The sequence below is a fragment of the Suncus etruscus genome, chromosome 2 (assembly GCF_024139225.1).
Source record: "Suncus etruscus isolate mSunEtr1 chromosome 2, mSunEtr1.pri.cur, whole genome shotgun sequence".
NCBI classification, from domain to species: Eukaryota; Metazoa; Chordata; class Mammalia; order Eulipotyphla; family Soricidae; genus Suncus; species Suncus etruscus.
In genome coordinates, this window is record NC_064849.1 from 104,836,714 (window position 1) to 104,853,275 (window position 16,562).

General features: G+C 37.5%; 1 protein-coding gene across 1 annotated transcript; it reads left to right on the top strand.

The window, feature by feature from the left end:
• The first annotated feature begins 456 nt into the window (after window positions 1–456).
• Window positions 457–16,196, top strand: RIMOC1 (RAB7A interacting MON1-CCZ1 complex subunit 1). Its single transcript, XM_049767699.1, has 6 exons — window positions 457–647; window positions 4,993–5,099; window positions 7,381–7,524; window positions 9,383–9,514; window positions 12,180–12,294; window positions 12,965–16,196. Exons 1-6 carry the CDS (start codon window positions 548–550, stop codon window positions 13,243–13,245), a joined length of 879 nt encoding a protein of 292 aa, XP_049623656.1. The 5' UTR covers window positions 457–547; the 3' UTR covers window positions 13,246–16,196.
• The last annotated feature ends 366 nt before the right edge of the window (window positions 16,197–16,562 follow it).

Here is a 16,562-nt window from a genome sequence, read left to right on the forward strand (position 1 = left end):
GGGGACGTCGGTCAGGGTTCACTCCAAATCAGAAGACTTTATTTTGTTATTGGCGGAGCTTTTATTATCTGGCTAGAGGTTACATCTGCTTTACAGCCTAACTAATAACAAACAGTACGGAAGCAATACTAGAGATGCCAGAGCTGGTGGAGCAAGGAAGTAGGGGTGAAGGAGAAGGTGGTCAGCAGGTGCCAGCCAATCGCAGTCGCTCTTTCTTCATAGTTCCTCTTCCAGTAGAAAGCTCTCTTTCCATTGGCTGATAGGAGGGCAAAACCTGCCTCCAATTGGCTACAGAAGGGGGGTGGGAGAGAGGCGTGCCCTGACGTCACACCGCCTCCAAGTCACCTTCCAGCTCTGGATCGCGGAAGTGAAAAAAGGAAGAAAACAAATCCTAAGGACCTTCTTGCGGGTCTGGGCGGGCCCTCTTCCAGAGCTGGAGGTGGGGTCTCCTCGCTCTCCGGAGCTTCACCCAGGCCCCGCCCACCCGAGGGTCAGGTGACCGACGGGAGGCGCGGTCACGTGACGGGCGCGCCCGCCAGTGGTGGCCATGGCGGCCGCAGGCTCGAGTGTGGTGAAGCGAGTGGAAGAGCTCGGGGACTTGGCTCAGGCCCATATCCAGGAACTTAGCGAAGCCGCCGGCGAAGACGGTGAGGGAGAGACGGAGAGGGAGGCGTTGGGTGCGGGCGGCGGTTTGGAGCGAGCTGGTGCTCCAGGCCCGGCCCGCTGGCTCTTGAGGATGGGTCCCAGGCCGGAGCTGCAGCTTGCAGGAACTCACATTGCCCTTAAGCTACGCGTCGATCGCGAAGCCGCAGGATTTTTTTATGAGCCGGGAAAACCGCTTGCATCTCATTCCCATCTAGGCTTTCCCTGGCTAGAGGCACCATTGTGGAAGCAGGGCCTGATCTGGGCCAAAATGCACTCGCAGGTTTTCAATCAGTGGATGCGGTTGCAGTGGAATGCACCGTTTACGCAAAGAGGCAGTCTTGGATTTTGCAGGTATTAAATGCGGTTTTGCTTTTTTTTTTTTTTTTTTTTTGAGTTTTTACCCGAAGTTTATTAGAGACGGTAGGTAATAAAGCAGTAGCAATAGTTTCCAGACTCAGGACAGTTAGAGGATGTATTCATCATTCAGTTAGAGGTTGTATTCATCTAGTTCAAATTCAAATCTCATCAAGGGTGAGAACCACAATTGTTGGCAATGGGAACATTGACATTTATATCTAACCTATATATATATTTATATTATATAATTATATATTATATGCATTTATATATTTATATTATATATAATATCTAATCTATATATTTACATTTATGTCTAACCTATTAATTTCCTGCTGTTTTCAAATACCGTTCTGAGTGAAAATATTGTGTATAAGATATTAATTTGAAAGCCTGCGGTTTTGGATTTTTAAACTCGACTGTCAACTACTATATGGAAGAGCTTTACTTCGGTTTCCATGTTCACAGTGGAAAGGTTTCTTTTGCAAAACTGTTTTTATAGGGAAAATGGACCATCACCTCGACTTGTGGTTTTAAATCCCAGTCCTCTCCAACTTCACATCTGCCCTATAGGTTGCACTTTATTTCTTTTTGAGTGTTTAGTTTTTTTTGGCTGCAGATAAACCTTTTAGTTGTTGTGTACTGGTTCGCAGTAGTACTTCCAAGCTACTAAATAGTTGGTAAGTTTTTTTGAGTTGGATCTACTGTGACATAGCTGTTGTGTTTGTCTGATTTTTCTTTTCTTAGGAGTGTGTTCGGAAAAAGATCCCAGACCAACCCCAAACTGAATTTATTTAGTTTGTGGTGAATGAATCCCCGGATTCTTGTATAGTTACTATACCATTACATGGAAATATATCCCAGTTTCCTCAAATATGGTATTCAGTGGTTCCAACCCCGTCTTTGTTTGAACCAATCCAAGGGAGATAAAAGAGTGTTTTGTTTTGTTATATCACTATCTAGACACCCCCCCACCCCCCCACCCCACACACACACTATGGGTGAGTTCTTTAAGTGCTTCTAGAACAAGGGTAGAAATAAAAGGGAAGAGGAGTACATTCTTCTTTGGGGAGTATTAAAGAACTAGAATTTTATTAAAATTAAAGTAAGTTCACATTGTGGTTCATAATCAGTAAAACTAACCAGAAATGTTCATGATTCACTTTTTATTTCGTAAGAATAATCCATGTTTTATAGTGCCACTGCCTCTTTTCATTTAATTGTTTTGTGTTTTGGGGCCACACCCGGTTCACGTGTTATTCCTAGTTCTGTACTAGGGAGTTTATAATGTTGAATTAAAATTTATTGCATCTGGCTTTTGTTTAACAGTAAATATAATACAAGTTCAAAATACATCCTTTGTTGTAACAACAATAAATTAGGTTATAGGGATTGAATTCTTTAAGGTCTGGCACAGAAGGTGTTCCTTCTAAACATGCTCTCCTTTTTTTTTTTTCTTTTCTTTTTTTTTTGTCCTGATATTTGGGTCACACCCTGCAGCGCTCAGGAGTTACTCCAGGCTCTACACTCAGAAATTGCTCCTGGCAGGCTTGGGGGACCATATGGGATGCCGGGATTCGTACCACTGTCCTTCTGCATGCAAAGCAAACGTCCTACCTCCATGCTGTCTCTTCGGCTCCTCTCCTTTTCAGATCTTGTCAATTTTTATTAATTTCTTACTGTCTAAGCACAATATGTTTACTACGTGGTAATAATTCATGAGATGAATGGCCATTTTCAAGGATTACGTAAGACTTAAGAATTACTTTTGGGGCCGGGAAGGTGGCGCTAGAGGTAAGGTGTCTGCCTTACAAGCGCTAGCCAAGGAACGGACCGCGGTTCGATCCCCCGGCGTCCCATATGGTCCCCCCAAGCCAGGGGCAATTTCTGAGCACATAGCCAGGAGTAACCCCTGAGTGTCAAACGGGTGTGACCCAAAAACCAAAAAAAAAAAAAAAAAAAAGAATTACTTTTATCTTTGTATTGCCATATATTTCTTTTACTGAATGGTTCTAGTAAACTATACAGCATTATGTGTGTGTGTGTGTGTTTGTGGGTATAGCTATGATCTCACTTTGCCATCAATAGTTATGTTATGAGTTCATGTGAGTCCTTTAGCAGTGGTTCAAATGGTCTAGTGAATTCTGTGCAAGTGTTTGTATTTAAAATAATTCTGCAAATTTACAAGAAATATAAACCCCTCAATATTTTATTCCAAGTACAATTTCAGTTCATGGTAGAAATCTTTTTTCCTTGGTCTGAGGAGAGGTTGGAAGGCAAGTACTAAAGAAGAGGCTTTTCATTCAAGTGAGTAGTAGATCTCACAGAAGTTAGACTCTGACCTAGATACAGATGAGGCTTCTCCTAGGGAAACTTAAGCTTCCATTATGATTAAGGACAAATTGGTGCTTTTGCTCCAGATAGCTTATCTATTAGATCAGATGAGTCTGTAACAAGTACTCCATTTTCTTCTCATGTGCCAGAGAGAGGGCATTTGCATATATTATTTATATATGAGGTAAGCACAGAGAAAGTTAAGGACTTCAATATCTTGATGTTGAGCACTTTTAAATTTGATACTACATGGGCTGATAAAGTAGATTGAATAGTATCTCTGTATGGGTACTTTGTAGGGTAGAAAGGAAATATACACCAGAAAAAGTGAAACCAGGGACTGGAGCAATAGTACACTGGATAGGCCACTTGCTCACCTGGGTTAGAGCCCTGGCAATCCCATATGGTTCCCCAAAACTCCCTCCATGAGTGATTACTGAGCACAGAGCCAGGAGTAACTCCTGAGTACCACCTGGTATGGCCCTAAAACCAAAAACCAAAAACAATAAAGCGAAACCATAGAAGCGAAGAGAATATAACATTAGAGAGAGGGAAGATGTTACTGGACTGTGTAGTGTGGATAAGGAAGATGAGTTATTTTTATAAGTAATATGATGAGTATTTTGTTCAGACTTAAGAGGTATGTGGTAAATTGTCCTCCCAGGTTTCTAAAGGAATGAAATATGTTAATAGGTTTCCATAATTTTCATTGTAAAACTTTTTTGGGGAAGGGGGGGGTCACACCCTGTGGTGCTCAGAGATTACTCCTAGCTCTGCACTCAGAATTCACTCCTGGAAGGCACAGGGGACCATATAGGATACCAGGATTCGAACCACCATCTATTCTGGATTGGTTAAGTTTAAGGCAAACGCTCTCTGGCCCACTTTTAATTGCACATATATTTATAAAATAACAATTTACCATCTTCATAATTCTCAGCATGCTTATATTTTATGAAGCATTAGATTTAACCACTTGAATTGTTAGGGAAATTACTTTATGAAGTTGTAAGTTTTAGAGTTTTCAGTTGAAACTCTCGATTTAGGTATGTCAGTGAACTGTTCATTAAAAATTTTAAATTTACTAAACATTTGCTTGCATCATCAGCATGAATAAATTATTATTGGATCTTGAAGATGCAACTTAGTGGTTGAGTTCATGATTTGCATGGATTCAATCCTAATTCCCTTTTGCCAAGAAAAGAAGAATAGTAAGGCCAGGGTGATAGTACAGTGGGTAGGGCACTTGCCTTGCACACAGTCAAACCAGGTTTGATCCTTGACATATGGTCCCCTGAGTCTGCTGGTAGTAATTGCTTAGTATGGAGCCAGGAGTAACCCCCGATCAAGGTGTGGCCCACAAACAAACAAACAAAAACAAAAGAAAAGAAGCAGTAGCATTATAAAAATATGGATTGCATTTAAGAAATAAAAAGTGAACCTACAACATATCTGACTTGGCTTTTGGAGTATATTTTCTATGATATATTTGCTTAAGGAAGGTTAGGCATTATGGTATGCATTCTATTTTACAAAAGGTATTTTTACTACCATGCTGATTCTCCAATTCACATCATCGATTTGACAGATAACATTTTTGTTTCAGTAACACTTTAGAACTATATGAAATAGTTGCCGTGTTTCTATCTTTTGCAGATCACTTTTTAATTCGGGCCTCTGCAGCTCTAGAAAAATTGAAATTTATGTGTGGAGAAGACAAAGCATGTTCAAATCCATCAGATCTTCTAGAACTTTATACACAGGTATTGAGGCATGTGGTTTCTGATGTTACATAGACAGATTGCTTATTGAAATGGTTACTCTAGGGGCCGGCGTGGTGGCGCTAGAGGTAAGGTGTCTACCTTGCAAGCACTAGCCAAGGAAGGATGCAGTTCGATCCCCAGGCATCCCATATGGTCCCCCCAAGCCAGGGGCAATATCTGAGCGGTTAGCCAGAAGTAACCCCTGAGCATCAAACGGGTGTGGCCCAAAAAACCAAAAAAAAAAAAAAAAAAAGAAAAGAAATGGTTACTCTAGGTCTCTAGGTTTAGGGTTAATCAAATCAGTATACTCTCTAAAGTCTTTTATTTGTGTTATTCTGTTAAAATAAAAATCAGGTGTTTCTTTGTTTTTAAAAATCGGGTTTTTATTTAGGATCTCAAGAAAAGAGAAAGTGAGAAAAAGAGAGAGGAGAGAAAAGAAAGGAAAGAGGAAAGAAAGAAAGTAGATAGAAAAAAGAAAGGAAGGAAGGAATGAAGAAAAAGAAAAGAGGAGAAAGGGAGAAAGTAAAGAAAGGATGGAAAAAAGGAAGGAGGGCCCGGAGAGATAGCACAGCGGCTTTTGCCTTGCAAGCAGACGATCCAGGATCAAAGGTGGTTGGTTTGAATTCCGGTGTCCCATATGGTCCCCCGTGCCTGCCAGGAGCTATTTCTAAGCAGACAGTCAGGAGTAACCCCTGAGCACCGCGGGGTGTGGCCCAAAAGCCAAAAAGAAAAAAAAAAAAAAAAGGAAGGAAAGAAAGAAAATTGGAGGCATTGGATGTGGGTTGCAGTTCTGAATCCATTAATCTTGTCCTTACTACCTTTTACCTTCCATACATGAGCACTTAGCACTTAAATACCTCTGTGTTAGAGATTATGCTATAATTAACATGTTAATGATTGTACCCTCAAAGCAGGAACTTTGGAAGACATTTAATCCAATTTTGTGATTTTTTTTTCAATTGTGATTGTTCTAATGAAATAGCTGAGGCTCAAAATAGATAGTTTATAGATCTTTGTTTAGTTTGGTGATTAGTGATAGAAGTGATACTAGTATCCAGTTCTTTAGTCTAAACCAGTGCTTCTCAAATAGTGAGGCGCGTTGACCTTGGCAAACACTGTCATAACAAGCTAAGCCCCTTGTTTATGTCTCTGTATGTCTCGAGCTGAGAGTTGCTGTGTCCTGCTTCAAACCCCGCTTCGAGAAACTATGCATTGCAAAATGTGCTCATTGTAGCCATTAATCCAGACATCACCTCTGATTGAAAAATCAGCTCAAGTTATTTTATATATTTTTATTTTGCAGTTAACGTTTTTTTTTAAATAAAGATACTATTTACAGTCACGTGGGGGGTCGCGAAAAATGTTTTCTTTCTAGGGGGGCATGACAGAAAATAATTGAGAAGCACTGGTCTAAATGATGGGATTGGGGAGGGAGTTGTAGAGATAGCTCAGTGAATTAGAGCACATAGTTTACCTATTGGGTTGTAGTTTCTGTTTCTATCCCAGACACTGCAAGAAACACCTGAGTACATAAAGGATTGGGTAGTTTTAAGGTGGAGTATCTTGTATTTAGGATTGTTGGGGATTTGGGTGCTTGAATTATTTATTTAGTTTTTGGGTTTATTGGTTTTTGGGCCACACCTAGTTGTACTCATTGGTTTTCCTGGTTCTGCTCTCAGACATCACTCCTGGTGAGTTTGAGGGACTGTATGGGGTAGAGGGATTGAACCCAAGTCAGCCACAGCAAGGAAGTGCCTGATCCACTGTACTATCTCTCCGGCCCCATGCTTGAATGACTTAATGTTGGTAGTATGCTGCTTTTATTGATAGGCTACATTGCCCCCATATGCTAACTTTATATTTGAGGAAACAAATTCTTTGAATATACATTACACAAAACTAGAGGTATTGACTTTAACTTGATAGAGTAGGCTGTCAGGAAATGTTAAGGAAGGATGTATGCATACATAGAAAAGACTATAACAGTTATGCTTTGCATGATTATATTGTTGATAATTAGCATTCTTAATGAAAACAAATCTTTAATTTTTGAGAGAAGCCAATTATCAATCAGTATTTTTAGTTAACTAGTAACAAAATTTTCTATTTATAAAAATTAATCTGATTCTATTTATAAAATTTGGTTGTATTTAGTTATTTTCCTTTTCAAATTTAAGCTGTGCTGAGATATAATTATCTAATAAAACATTTAAATGTAATAAAGTACTTATTAAAACTTATTTATGAAAGTTAAACTCAATCTTCGTGGCTTTTATTACAGGCTATTTTGGACATGACATATTTTGAAGAGAACAAGCTAGTAGATGAAGATTTTCCTGAAGATTCTTCTCCAAAAGTAAAAGAGCTGATCAATTTTCTTTCAGAACCAGAAATAATAGTTAAAGAAAATAATATGCATCCAAAAGTAAGTTAAAATCCACATGTTTTGGTGGAATGCTACCAAGTTTTCCATATTGCTTTGTTGAGTCTATATTTTTTCTTTTTCATTATATCTTTATCTCTTTAAATTAACTGAAGTTGGGAGATTAGTAGTTTTCAAGTCATTATAATAAAGTTTTAAGTATGTTTTAATATTTGCACTATAGTATTGTGATTATAGAACTGAACTACTTTTTGAGCACAGATGTTATTTCTGCTCTCTTGACTTTTGAAGAAGCTATACTTTCTTGATAGTTCCTACTAATCTAATTACTGTATTTTGCCCTTATAGTCTTCTTCTAAGGCATTTACTGTCATCTCAGTGTTGAGGTCTTGCATTCTTTTCTCTTTATTTCTGGAAACCATGCTACTTCTTTTCCTAGAACCCACACTCCTAGCCCCTTATTTTCCTACTCGGGAGATATAGGCTTTCCCCTAGGATATCTTCTTAATTCTATGATAAGTCTCTGTTCTATTATTTTTATGGAAAATTATGAAAACAAGTAAACTCACTTTGTTTTGTTTTAGGGCTAACCCTGGCAGTGCTCAGGGTTTATTCTTGGCTTTCATTCAGGAATTAACCCTGGCAGTGATTGGGTGACCATATGAGATGTTAGGGATTGAACCTGGGTTGGATATGTACAAGGCAAGTTCCATATCCTCAGCACTGTCTTTCTGTCCTCAATATGATCTTGTTTGAAGTAACATTTCTGAAAATACTTTTGTTTTTGGACCACAACTGTTGGTGTTCCAGATTACTCGGATCTTAGGGGTGACCAAACCCTTGTGCTAGGGATCAAATTGGTGTGTTCAAAGCATGTATTAAACTCCTTAGAGATGTCTCCTTGGTCTCTGAAAACTTAGTTTTCATTGTTTTTGTTTTTGGGCCACACCCACCAATATTCAGTAGTTATCCCTGATTCTATGCTCAAGAATTTCTCCTGGTTGTGGTTGGTGGACCATAAGGAATACCAGAAATTGAATCTGGGTTGGCAGCATGAAAGGCAAAGCTTTAACTCCTGAAAATGTTTGTTTTATGAAACCTTAGGTGTTTTATTTTTCCAGATTAAAGCACTTAGATTTTAGATATATTAGATATTATCACTAAAGTTTTTGTTTTCTAAAAACAAACCTGTAAGTTGTTATAAATAAATTTTTTTTTTTTTTTTGGGTCACACCTGGCAGCGGTCAGGGGTTACTCCTGGCTTTACACTCAGAAATTGCTCTTTGCTCGGGGGGACCATATGGGATGCTGAGATTTAAACCACCGTCCATCTGCATGCAAGGCAAATGCCCTACCTCCATGCTATCTCTCTGGCCCATAATTAAAATTTCAATATAGTAATACATATTAGCATTTCTCTAAGGCTAATATGGGCCATACCTGGTTGCACTCATGGCTTATTCCCAATTCTGTGCTCAGGAATCACCCCTGGCAGGGTTCTGGTCCATACGTGGTACTTTATTGAAACTTGGTCAGCTGCAGTTAACCTGCAGTACTCTCTCTGACTCATTTCTATGTATCTTATTAACTCAAAGTAAATCTTTTCTGCATATTTAAAGGGAAAATATTATTAACTGTATTTTTTCAGTTGCAGTATATTTTGAGAAAAATATTTTGGATTATATACTGAGTAAGTGCTTCAGAGCCACTTTTTGTTCTGTGCCCATGGCTATTTCACTGGTTATTGGGAGACCACTTGGTGTGTGGAGGTTAGATTGGGTCTTCGGCTTGCCAAATATTTGGTCATCTTGCTGAACTATCTCTCTGGCTTACATATTTTCAAACTTCGTTTTTTCAAACACTAAGTTTCTCTTCTTAGTCTTTTTTGTTTTGATTTCAGCACTGTAATTTACTTGGGGATGAACTTCTGGAATGTCTTTCTTGGAGACGAGGAGCCTTACTCTATATGTATTGTCACTCTCTCACCAAAAGAAGAGAGTGGCTCACAAGAAAATCTGGTTTGCTTAAAAAGGTAAAAAAAAAAAGGTACAGTTTTGATGGCTGATATTTATAGGTTTCAAAATGCTGTCTTTGACACAGATGATTAATAGACTCAAAGTATATTAATTGCTTTAATTGTTCTATATGTTTTACTTAAATCTTTATAATCATAAACAAATTGTAATTACTATGAAGATTAAATTGCATGTGATGGCAACTTGAAAACTGAGCTGTTCTATATGTTTTTTAAAATTCTGCTTTTTTTGTTTTTTTTTTTGGGTCATGCCTAGCAGTGTTGTGTTCAGGCCTTACTCCTGTTTCTGTGCTCAGGGATCACTCTTGGTGGGACTTGGGGACCTGTATGTGAAACTGGGGATTGAACCTGGGTTAACTGGGTATAATGCAAGTGTCTACTTGCTCTTGGAGCCCTGGCTGTAGGGGCTCTGGCCCCATTATTAATTTTTTAATATAGGATATAATTTATTTTTAAGCATATTTTATTGGCCTGAAAAAACAAACTTGGTTGTGAGCCTTTTTTAAAAATTTTTTTAATTTTTTTATTTTTTAACTGAAACCCAACTCCACACATGTTATAATAACAGTACTTAAACAAAGACAGTATTATAAGAAAAGAAATTAAAAATAAATCTTCAGTCCATTTTCTTCTATTTTTTCTCTTTTCTTCTTTCTCTTTCTGAGATCAAATGAGGTGGTATGGCTGTAGACGCTTCTTCCTTTCCCTTCTTCATTCTCTTATTATTCCTCTTCTTTCTCCTCTTCCTCTTTTTTCTTTCTCCTCTTCATTTTCTTCCTCTTCTTCCTCTTTTCTTGACTTCTTTCTTCTTCCCCTTTTTCCTCTTCTTCCACTTCTTTTTCTTCCTTCTACTCTTCTTCCTTTTATTCTTCCTCCTCTTCTTTTTCTCCTTCCTTTTTTTTCTTTTTATTCTTCTTCTCCTTCTTCTTACTCCTTTTCCTCTTCTCACTCTTTTCCAACACTTCTTAAAATTCTCTTCCTGGGTGTCTGGGACTCCAATGATTCCTATGTTGTTTCTGTTGAGTTTATCAAAGACTTCTATTTTCATCTGTTCACATTTTTTGAGTAGTTTATTCATTGTCTGATAATTTGCTTTAAGGTTCTTTTTCAATCTCTTCTGCTGTATGGAGTTGTTCTGCATCTCATCCTCTAGCTCACTGACCCTGTCCTCAGCTGCTGTTACTCCTTTAGAGAGGCTTTTCATTGAGGTGTTCATTTCATCTACTGAGTTTTTCAGACCTCTTATTTCAGTTGTAAGTTCTGTCATTATGGTCTGTTCAAATCAATCTATGCTTGCTTTGAGTTCTTTGAGCGTCCTCCATATATTAATACTCTAAACTCCTTATCTGAGAGGCTAACAAGGTAATTGGTACTTTTCTTTTCTTTTTTTTAAGGAAGAAAAAGCAAATAAGTGAGGTGGGAGGAGGAGGAGGGTGATGGGAAATAAAGGAAAGGAAAAAAGAGGAGAGATAAGAGATGCTAAGGAGAGGAGGTGGAGAGGGCAGGGGCAAGGGAGCAGACTCGTAATTGGTACTTTCCATGTCATATTCATTCTTATGTGTGGTGTTGCCCTGCATTGTTTCCCCATTGCAATACTTGTATAGTGGTTTTTACTATGTGCTGTGTGGGGGTTCATGGGTTAGAAGATGCTCTTTCACAGAGCCAAGCGGAGCGGCCATGCTTCTCTGGCTCTACTTTATTGTTTGGGTCCCTTATGGGGTTTGGACCCTGGGGATTGTGTTCAATGGCGTCTTCCTGGCTGTCTTGCGCAGGAAAACAGACAGGGAACAAGGCAGCAGTCCTTTATAATGCTCTCCTGTGCCCAGTCACATGGCAGGGATCAGCACCCACTTTATTGGGTGGGGCCTTACTGGGTTTGGGCCCTGGAGATTGTGTTCAATAGCGTCTTCTTGGCTATCTTGTGCAGGAAAGCAGCAGTTGTGAGCCTTTCTATTGGCAGATGAACCCTGATATAAATCTATATTACCTTACTCCTAAATCTACAAATCCTTTTTGTTATGATGGTTTTATATTTATTTTTTAATAATATCTTTATTTAAGCACTATTATTACAAACATGTTTGTAGTTGGATTTTAATCATAAAAAGAACACCCCTGTTCACCAGTGCAACATTCCTACCACCAGTGCCCCCTATCTCCCTCCTCCTCCACCCCTAAATCTATTAGTTTTGGATTCTAACTAAGGTAGTAAGACTAAAGACCTTTCTGAGTGCTTTGTCACTGAGGATTCTAACTGAGTTTGATTATGTGCTTTTTGAAAATAGAGGTCTTGCTTTCTGCTAAAAAATTTTAATCATAGTATTTGTTATTATTAGTTATTGCATACATATTATTAAAAACGTTCATGTGACTTATTTACATTTCTGGTAACCTTTATAACAGACATACTGTTGTATTATGTGCATTTTGTCAATTACTTCTCCCTTTTTTCTCTCATTTTTACTAATTGAGACCTTTATGGGTAGGTTTTATGAAAGTATTTGAGTAAGGGGTTCTGTTAATATTGAAATGTATATCTATATGGCTTATCTACATATTAGCCAATTTTCTCTTGAATAAAGATAAAAACAAAATATGACATTTGAAGTTTCTATGACTCAGCCTATAATATTTTCAATTTTTTGATTTGACTTTCATTTAGTACCTTGTTGATGGAATTCGTTACTTGCTACAGATGCTAAATTTTCGGTCTCCTGTCCAGCTAAATGAAGAAGTTTCTTTCCAAGATCTAGATACAGCTAAATTACTGAGTGAAGGTAATATGATCTCCCTTTGAAATCATCAGCATATTCTAAAGTTATTTATTTATTTATTTTTTGGTTTTTGGGCCACACCCGGTGACTCTTTTTCCTGGTTATGCGTTCAGAAATCGCTTGTGGCTTGGGGGAACATATGGGATGTCAGGGATTGAACCCAGGTCCATCCTGGGCGGCTGTGTTCAAGGCAAATGCCTTACAGCTGTGCTATCGCTCCTGCCCCAACATATTTTAGTTTTTAAAAAATTGAAGTTTATTAGATTTTACTCAAATATTATTTAAACCTTTTTTTCTAATAATACTTTTCAGGGGCTGGAGAGATAGCATGGAGATAGGGCATTTGCCTCGCATGCAGAAGGACGGTGGTTTGAATCCTGGCATCCCATAGGATCATCCCCCGAGCCTGCCACAAGTAACCCCTGAGCAACGCCGGGTGTGACCCAAAAGCAAAACAAGACAAAAACAAACAAACAAAAAAAAACTTTTCAAAGGCAGGGCCAAAGTGCCACTTAAATAAGAATTACATTTGTGATAATTTGTCTTTTCAGTTTGACCATTAAATGAGAAGGGAAAATGCTAAACAATATGGGAAATTTATTAGAGTTTTAATAACCAGGGTTTATTTTTAAGCTTTTAAATTTTGATCCCTCACTTTCAATGACTTTCCCAGGAATATTTAGTGATATCCATTTGCTGGCTATGATGTACAGTGGAGAAATGTGTTACTGGGGATTGAAACATTGTGCCGAACAACAGCCAGAAAATAAGGAAACTGATCCTGGTGATTCTGGAGCAAGCTACATTACACACAAAGAACCTTTGGATTTCCGAGAAGTAGGAGAAAAAATTTTGAAAAAGTATGTATTTGTATGTGAAGGACCCCTAAAAGAACAAGAATGGAATACAACAAATGCAAAACAAATCTTAAACTTCTTTTCAGCATCACACTAAGTAGTAAGTTTATCCAATACTTTCAGTCAGAAAAACAAAGACCCATGAAATGGAAAAGTTCCATTAAAGAAGACATATTGACATTCTGAATTTAAGAACTTTACACTACATAAAAGAGTCCTAGCATGGCTATCCTTTTTAAAATGCTGTTGTCATCTTTGTTATATATTCTTTTTTTCTTTTCCTTTTTTTGAGGGGAGGGGAGGGGTTTGGGCCACAATGCCCAGGTCTTACTCCTGACTGTTCTCAGGAGTCACTCTGGCAGTGCTCTGGAGACCATATGTATTAATGGAGACCATATGTGTTAATGAGGGTCAAGCAATGCAAGGCAAGCCCCTTAGTCCCTGTACTATCTTACTAGTCCCCATTATATATTCTTAAAATTCATGAAGGAACAGTTTTCTTTTTTAATTTCAAAATGGGATATGCTTTACTCTAAACTAATCTGAACTATAGATATCCTGTCATCTGAAAATTAAACTAATAATAAGTAACCCAATTTAGGTTTATGAAATAATCTAATCCTTTAGATTATTTTTATTATGCTAAAGTATTCAAAATAAGGTTGAACATCATAACTATTTTAGATGAAAAAAATCCCTGTCTTGAATTTTGCTGTGCTTTAAGGTTAAAAACAAGGCACCTCATTGCTATGAATCTATATTACAGATATAATTGGCAAAAAATGTGACTAATACTCAGGTTCTATTTTCAGATGATAGTGAAAGATTTTACAAAATAATTTTTACCTAATCATTTTTCTATGTATTATAATGGCATTTAAAGTTTTTATTCTTTAGACATTTTATAAAAATCATAAAATGAGTTTCCTGTTTTGTTTAAAAGAATATTCATGGTTTATCGAATAAGTAATGAAGATAAAACCAAATTAAGTTAGTTCAGTTGAACTCATTTGTCTCTATGGCACATGCTTTTATATGTATTAAAATGTTTTCCCTTTATTTCTGATAGTAGGGCTAAGTGATAATGGTGAGAGTGCCTCACTTGCTATCTTGCATACAGTCTTTCTGTCTACCTCAACTCCTATTGCCATCTTGGGTGATCTGTCTTAATATCTTGCTGAAATCCTTAACCTTTGTGCCAGTGAACTTATCACATTCCAGAAATTTACTCCCAGGGCTATGTCTTGAATATCATCAATCAGCTTTTCTCTCTGAAATTAAGTTGGCAATAGTTTTTATCTACCAATCTTTCCATCTCTTGATATTTTGGTAGTATTTTTTTTCATTTGTGTTCTGCTGTATCTGTGTTCTCTTCACTGTCTTCTCATGGCTTTTTTTTTTAAACTATTCACCCCTTTCAGATTCCTTCCCCAGCCTTAGCTTTATGGGGCACTATATGAAGTCTTTCCGCAGTTCCTTCAAATCTGTCTTTCCTTGTTCCCTTGCCTAATTATTCTGCAAGCCCTCATCATTGAATTAATCCTGCTCTGAGGTGCTGAGTTCCATGTGAAGTCCATGCAGCCTTTCAAGAATGGAATTGCTGTCTCTGGCCTTCATTTTAAGTCTTTCACATGTTACTGGTGTGTTACCCTTTCAGTTTTCTTAGGGTGGCTAAATTGTCTCTTAACTTCCCTCAAGCCTTTGGTCTACTCCTTTACCATATGGTTCTTGGGATGAGTGTACAAATAATTGGGAGTATGAGGCCAGTTTATATTTTAATAACTTAGTCTTATATTTCCCCTTTGGTTAGGAAAAGAGGTACCTGCTTTCTTTTGAAGACCTGTCTTTATTTTCCTCCCTGCTAGCTCCCTCATTTTTCTGGTGCTTCTTTATAAATACTATTATTCCTTGGAGTTATGTCCTATTTCTCTTCCCTTTCTCCATTTTTTGCCCTTCTAGTATTCTTCTAAACAGTGTCATATTTAAATATCCCTTCCTCTGCCATGTCTATTAGGCTGACTTCCAAAGTTGCTATAAGATTCTCAGCTTCTCTCATGGTCATTTTTTTTTTCCTAATTGCATGTTAGGTATCTTCACACAGACCCATCTCAGTAAAATGAGATTCAGTACTCATCTTTCATCTACAACCTTTTCTGGCTTATGGTTCTTGTTTTTCAGTCTTCCATGAGTAGGCAACACAGAATGCTATCACAGAGCATCTGCCTACTTTCTCAGGCCATCTGTGTGAATTCTGCTCCAGTTCAGTGTTCTCAATATTTAAAAGCCAGACTCCTTTTTGCTAGATTATTGAACATTTTGATAGAGCCTCTCAGCACAAGGAGAATCTCTCTGTACTCTGCCTGGCTTACTTGTGTTTCCTTATAGCACTCTATGAAGGTTATTTTATTTATCTTTTATAAGAGGCTACTTAGGCATTCCTGAGATCATCGAGAATAACTGGTTCTGGGCCACCACAGTAAAATGAATTGCAAGGATTTTTTTGTTTTATTTCTTGTTGCATATTAAATTAGGTTTAGTACTGTTTAAAGTTTAGTCTGTTAAATAATAATAAGTAATAACTTTAGTCTGTTAAAAGGTAAAGTAGATTTGTGTCTTACAAAGTAGTGTATAGTCCCTAATTAGACATGATACAGAGACACAAAGTGAGCCTGTAATGTACAGAAAAATCACCCATAATCTCACATAATGCAGGGTTGTGCAGACCTTGGATTTGTTAAAAATTGTAACATCTGCAGCAGTGCAAATGTGCAATTGAATAGAGCACGATAAAAATGTATGTCTGGACTGTAGCTTTGTGCTTTGTAAAGCTGTAAGTAATGTTTAGTATGATTTTTAGAAGCACAGACTGCTCATTCCATCTCCCTTTTGGAGCATCTTGATCAATGACAAGTATTTCTCATTCCTTCCCCAGAGTGCTGATGTTTTTCTTTCCCCTTCAATGCTGTTTGCACATTTAATTATTAATACCTGAAATGCTTTGTCTTCCTATATGGTCAGATGAATAACCTAATTAGCTTTTAGAACTCAGCCCATTGATTTAAAAAAAAAAACCCAATGTGAGGGTTTTTGTTAGTCTTTCCAGTCTAAATGAGATGCCTCTTTGCTTAAGTTCCTTTAATACTCTGCTTTTACGTTATCATACTAATTAAATTACATTATGCTTATTTCTTTTATGAGTTGGTAAACTTCATATTTAAAAATGTATCTTGATATATAGTGCTTAATGATAGGCCCTTAGCAATTATTTTAAATAAGAAACATAATTACAAGTGCCAAACTCTGTACAAAAGGGTTTTCACTATTGTATTCAAACTGCCATGCCCTCTACCAGTAGCTGACCAGATGAATAGAATTACCCCTTAAAGGAATAAAGTGTTATTTTGATTTAGAACT

Excerpts from the sequence above, each read along its gene's own strand:
- RIMOC1 (XM_049767699.1), top strand. The coding sequence starts at position 548 with ATGGCGGCCGCAGGCTCGAGTGTGGTGAAGCGAGTGGAAGAGCTCGGG. Across the intron at positions 7,525-9,382 it reads AAAATAATATGCATCCAAAA|CACTGTAATTTACTTGGGGA; the intron begins GTAAGTTAAAAT and ends TTTTGATTTCAG. Across the intron at positions 9,515-12,179 it reads AATCTGGTTTGCTTAAAAAG|TACCTTGTTGATGGAATTCG; the intron begins GTAAAAAAAAAA and ends ACTTTCATTTAG.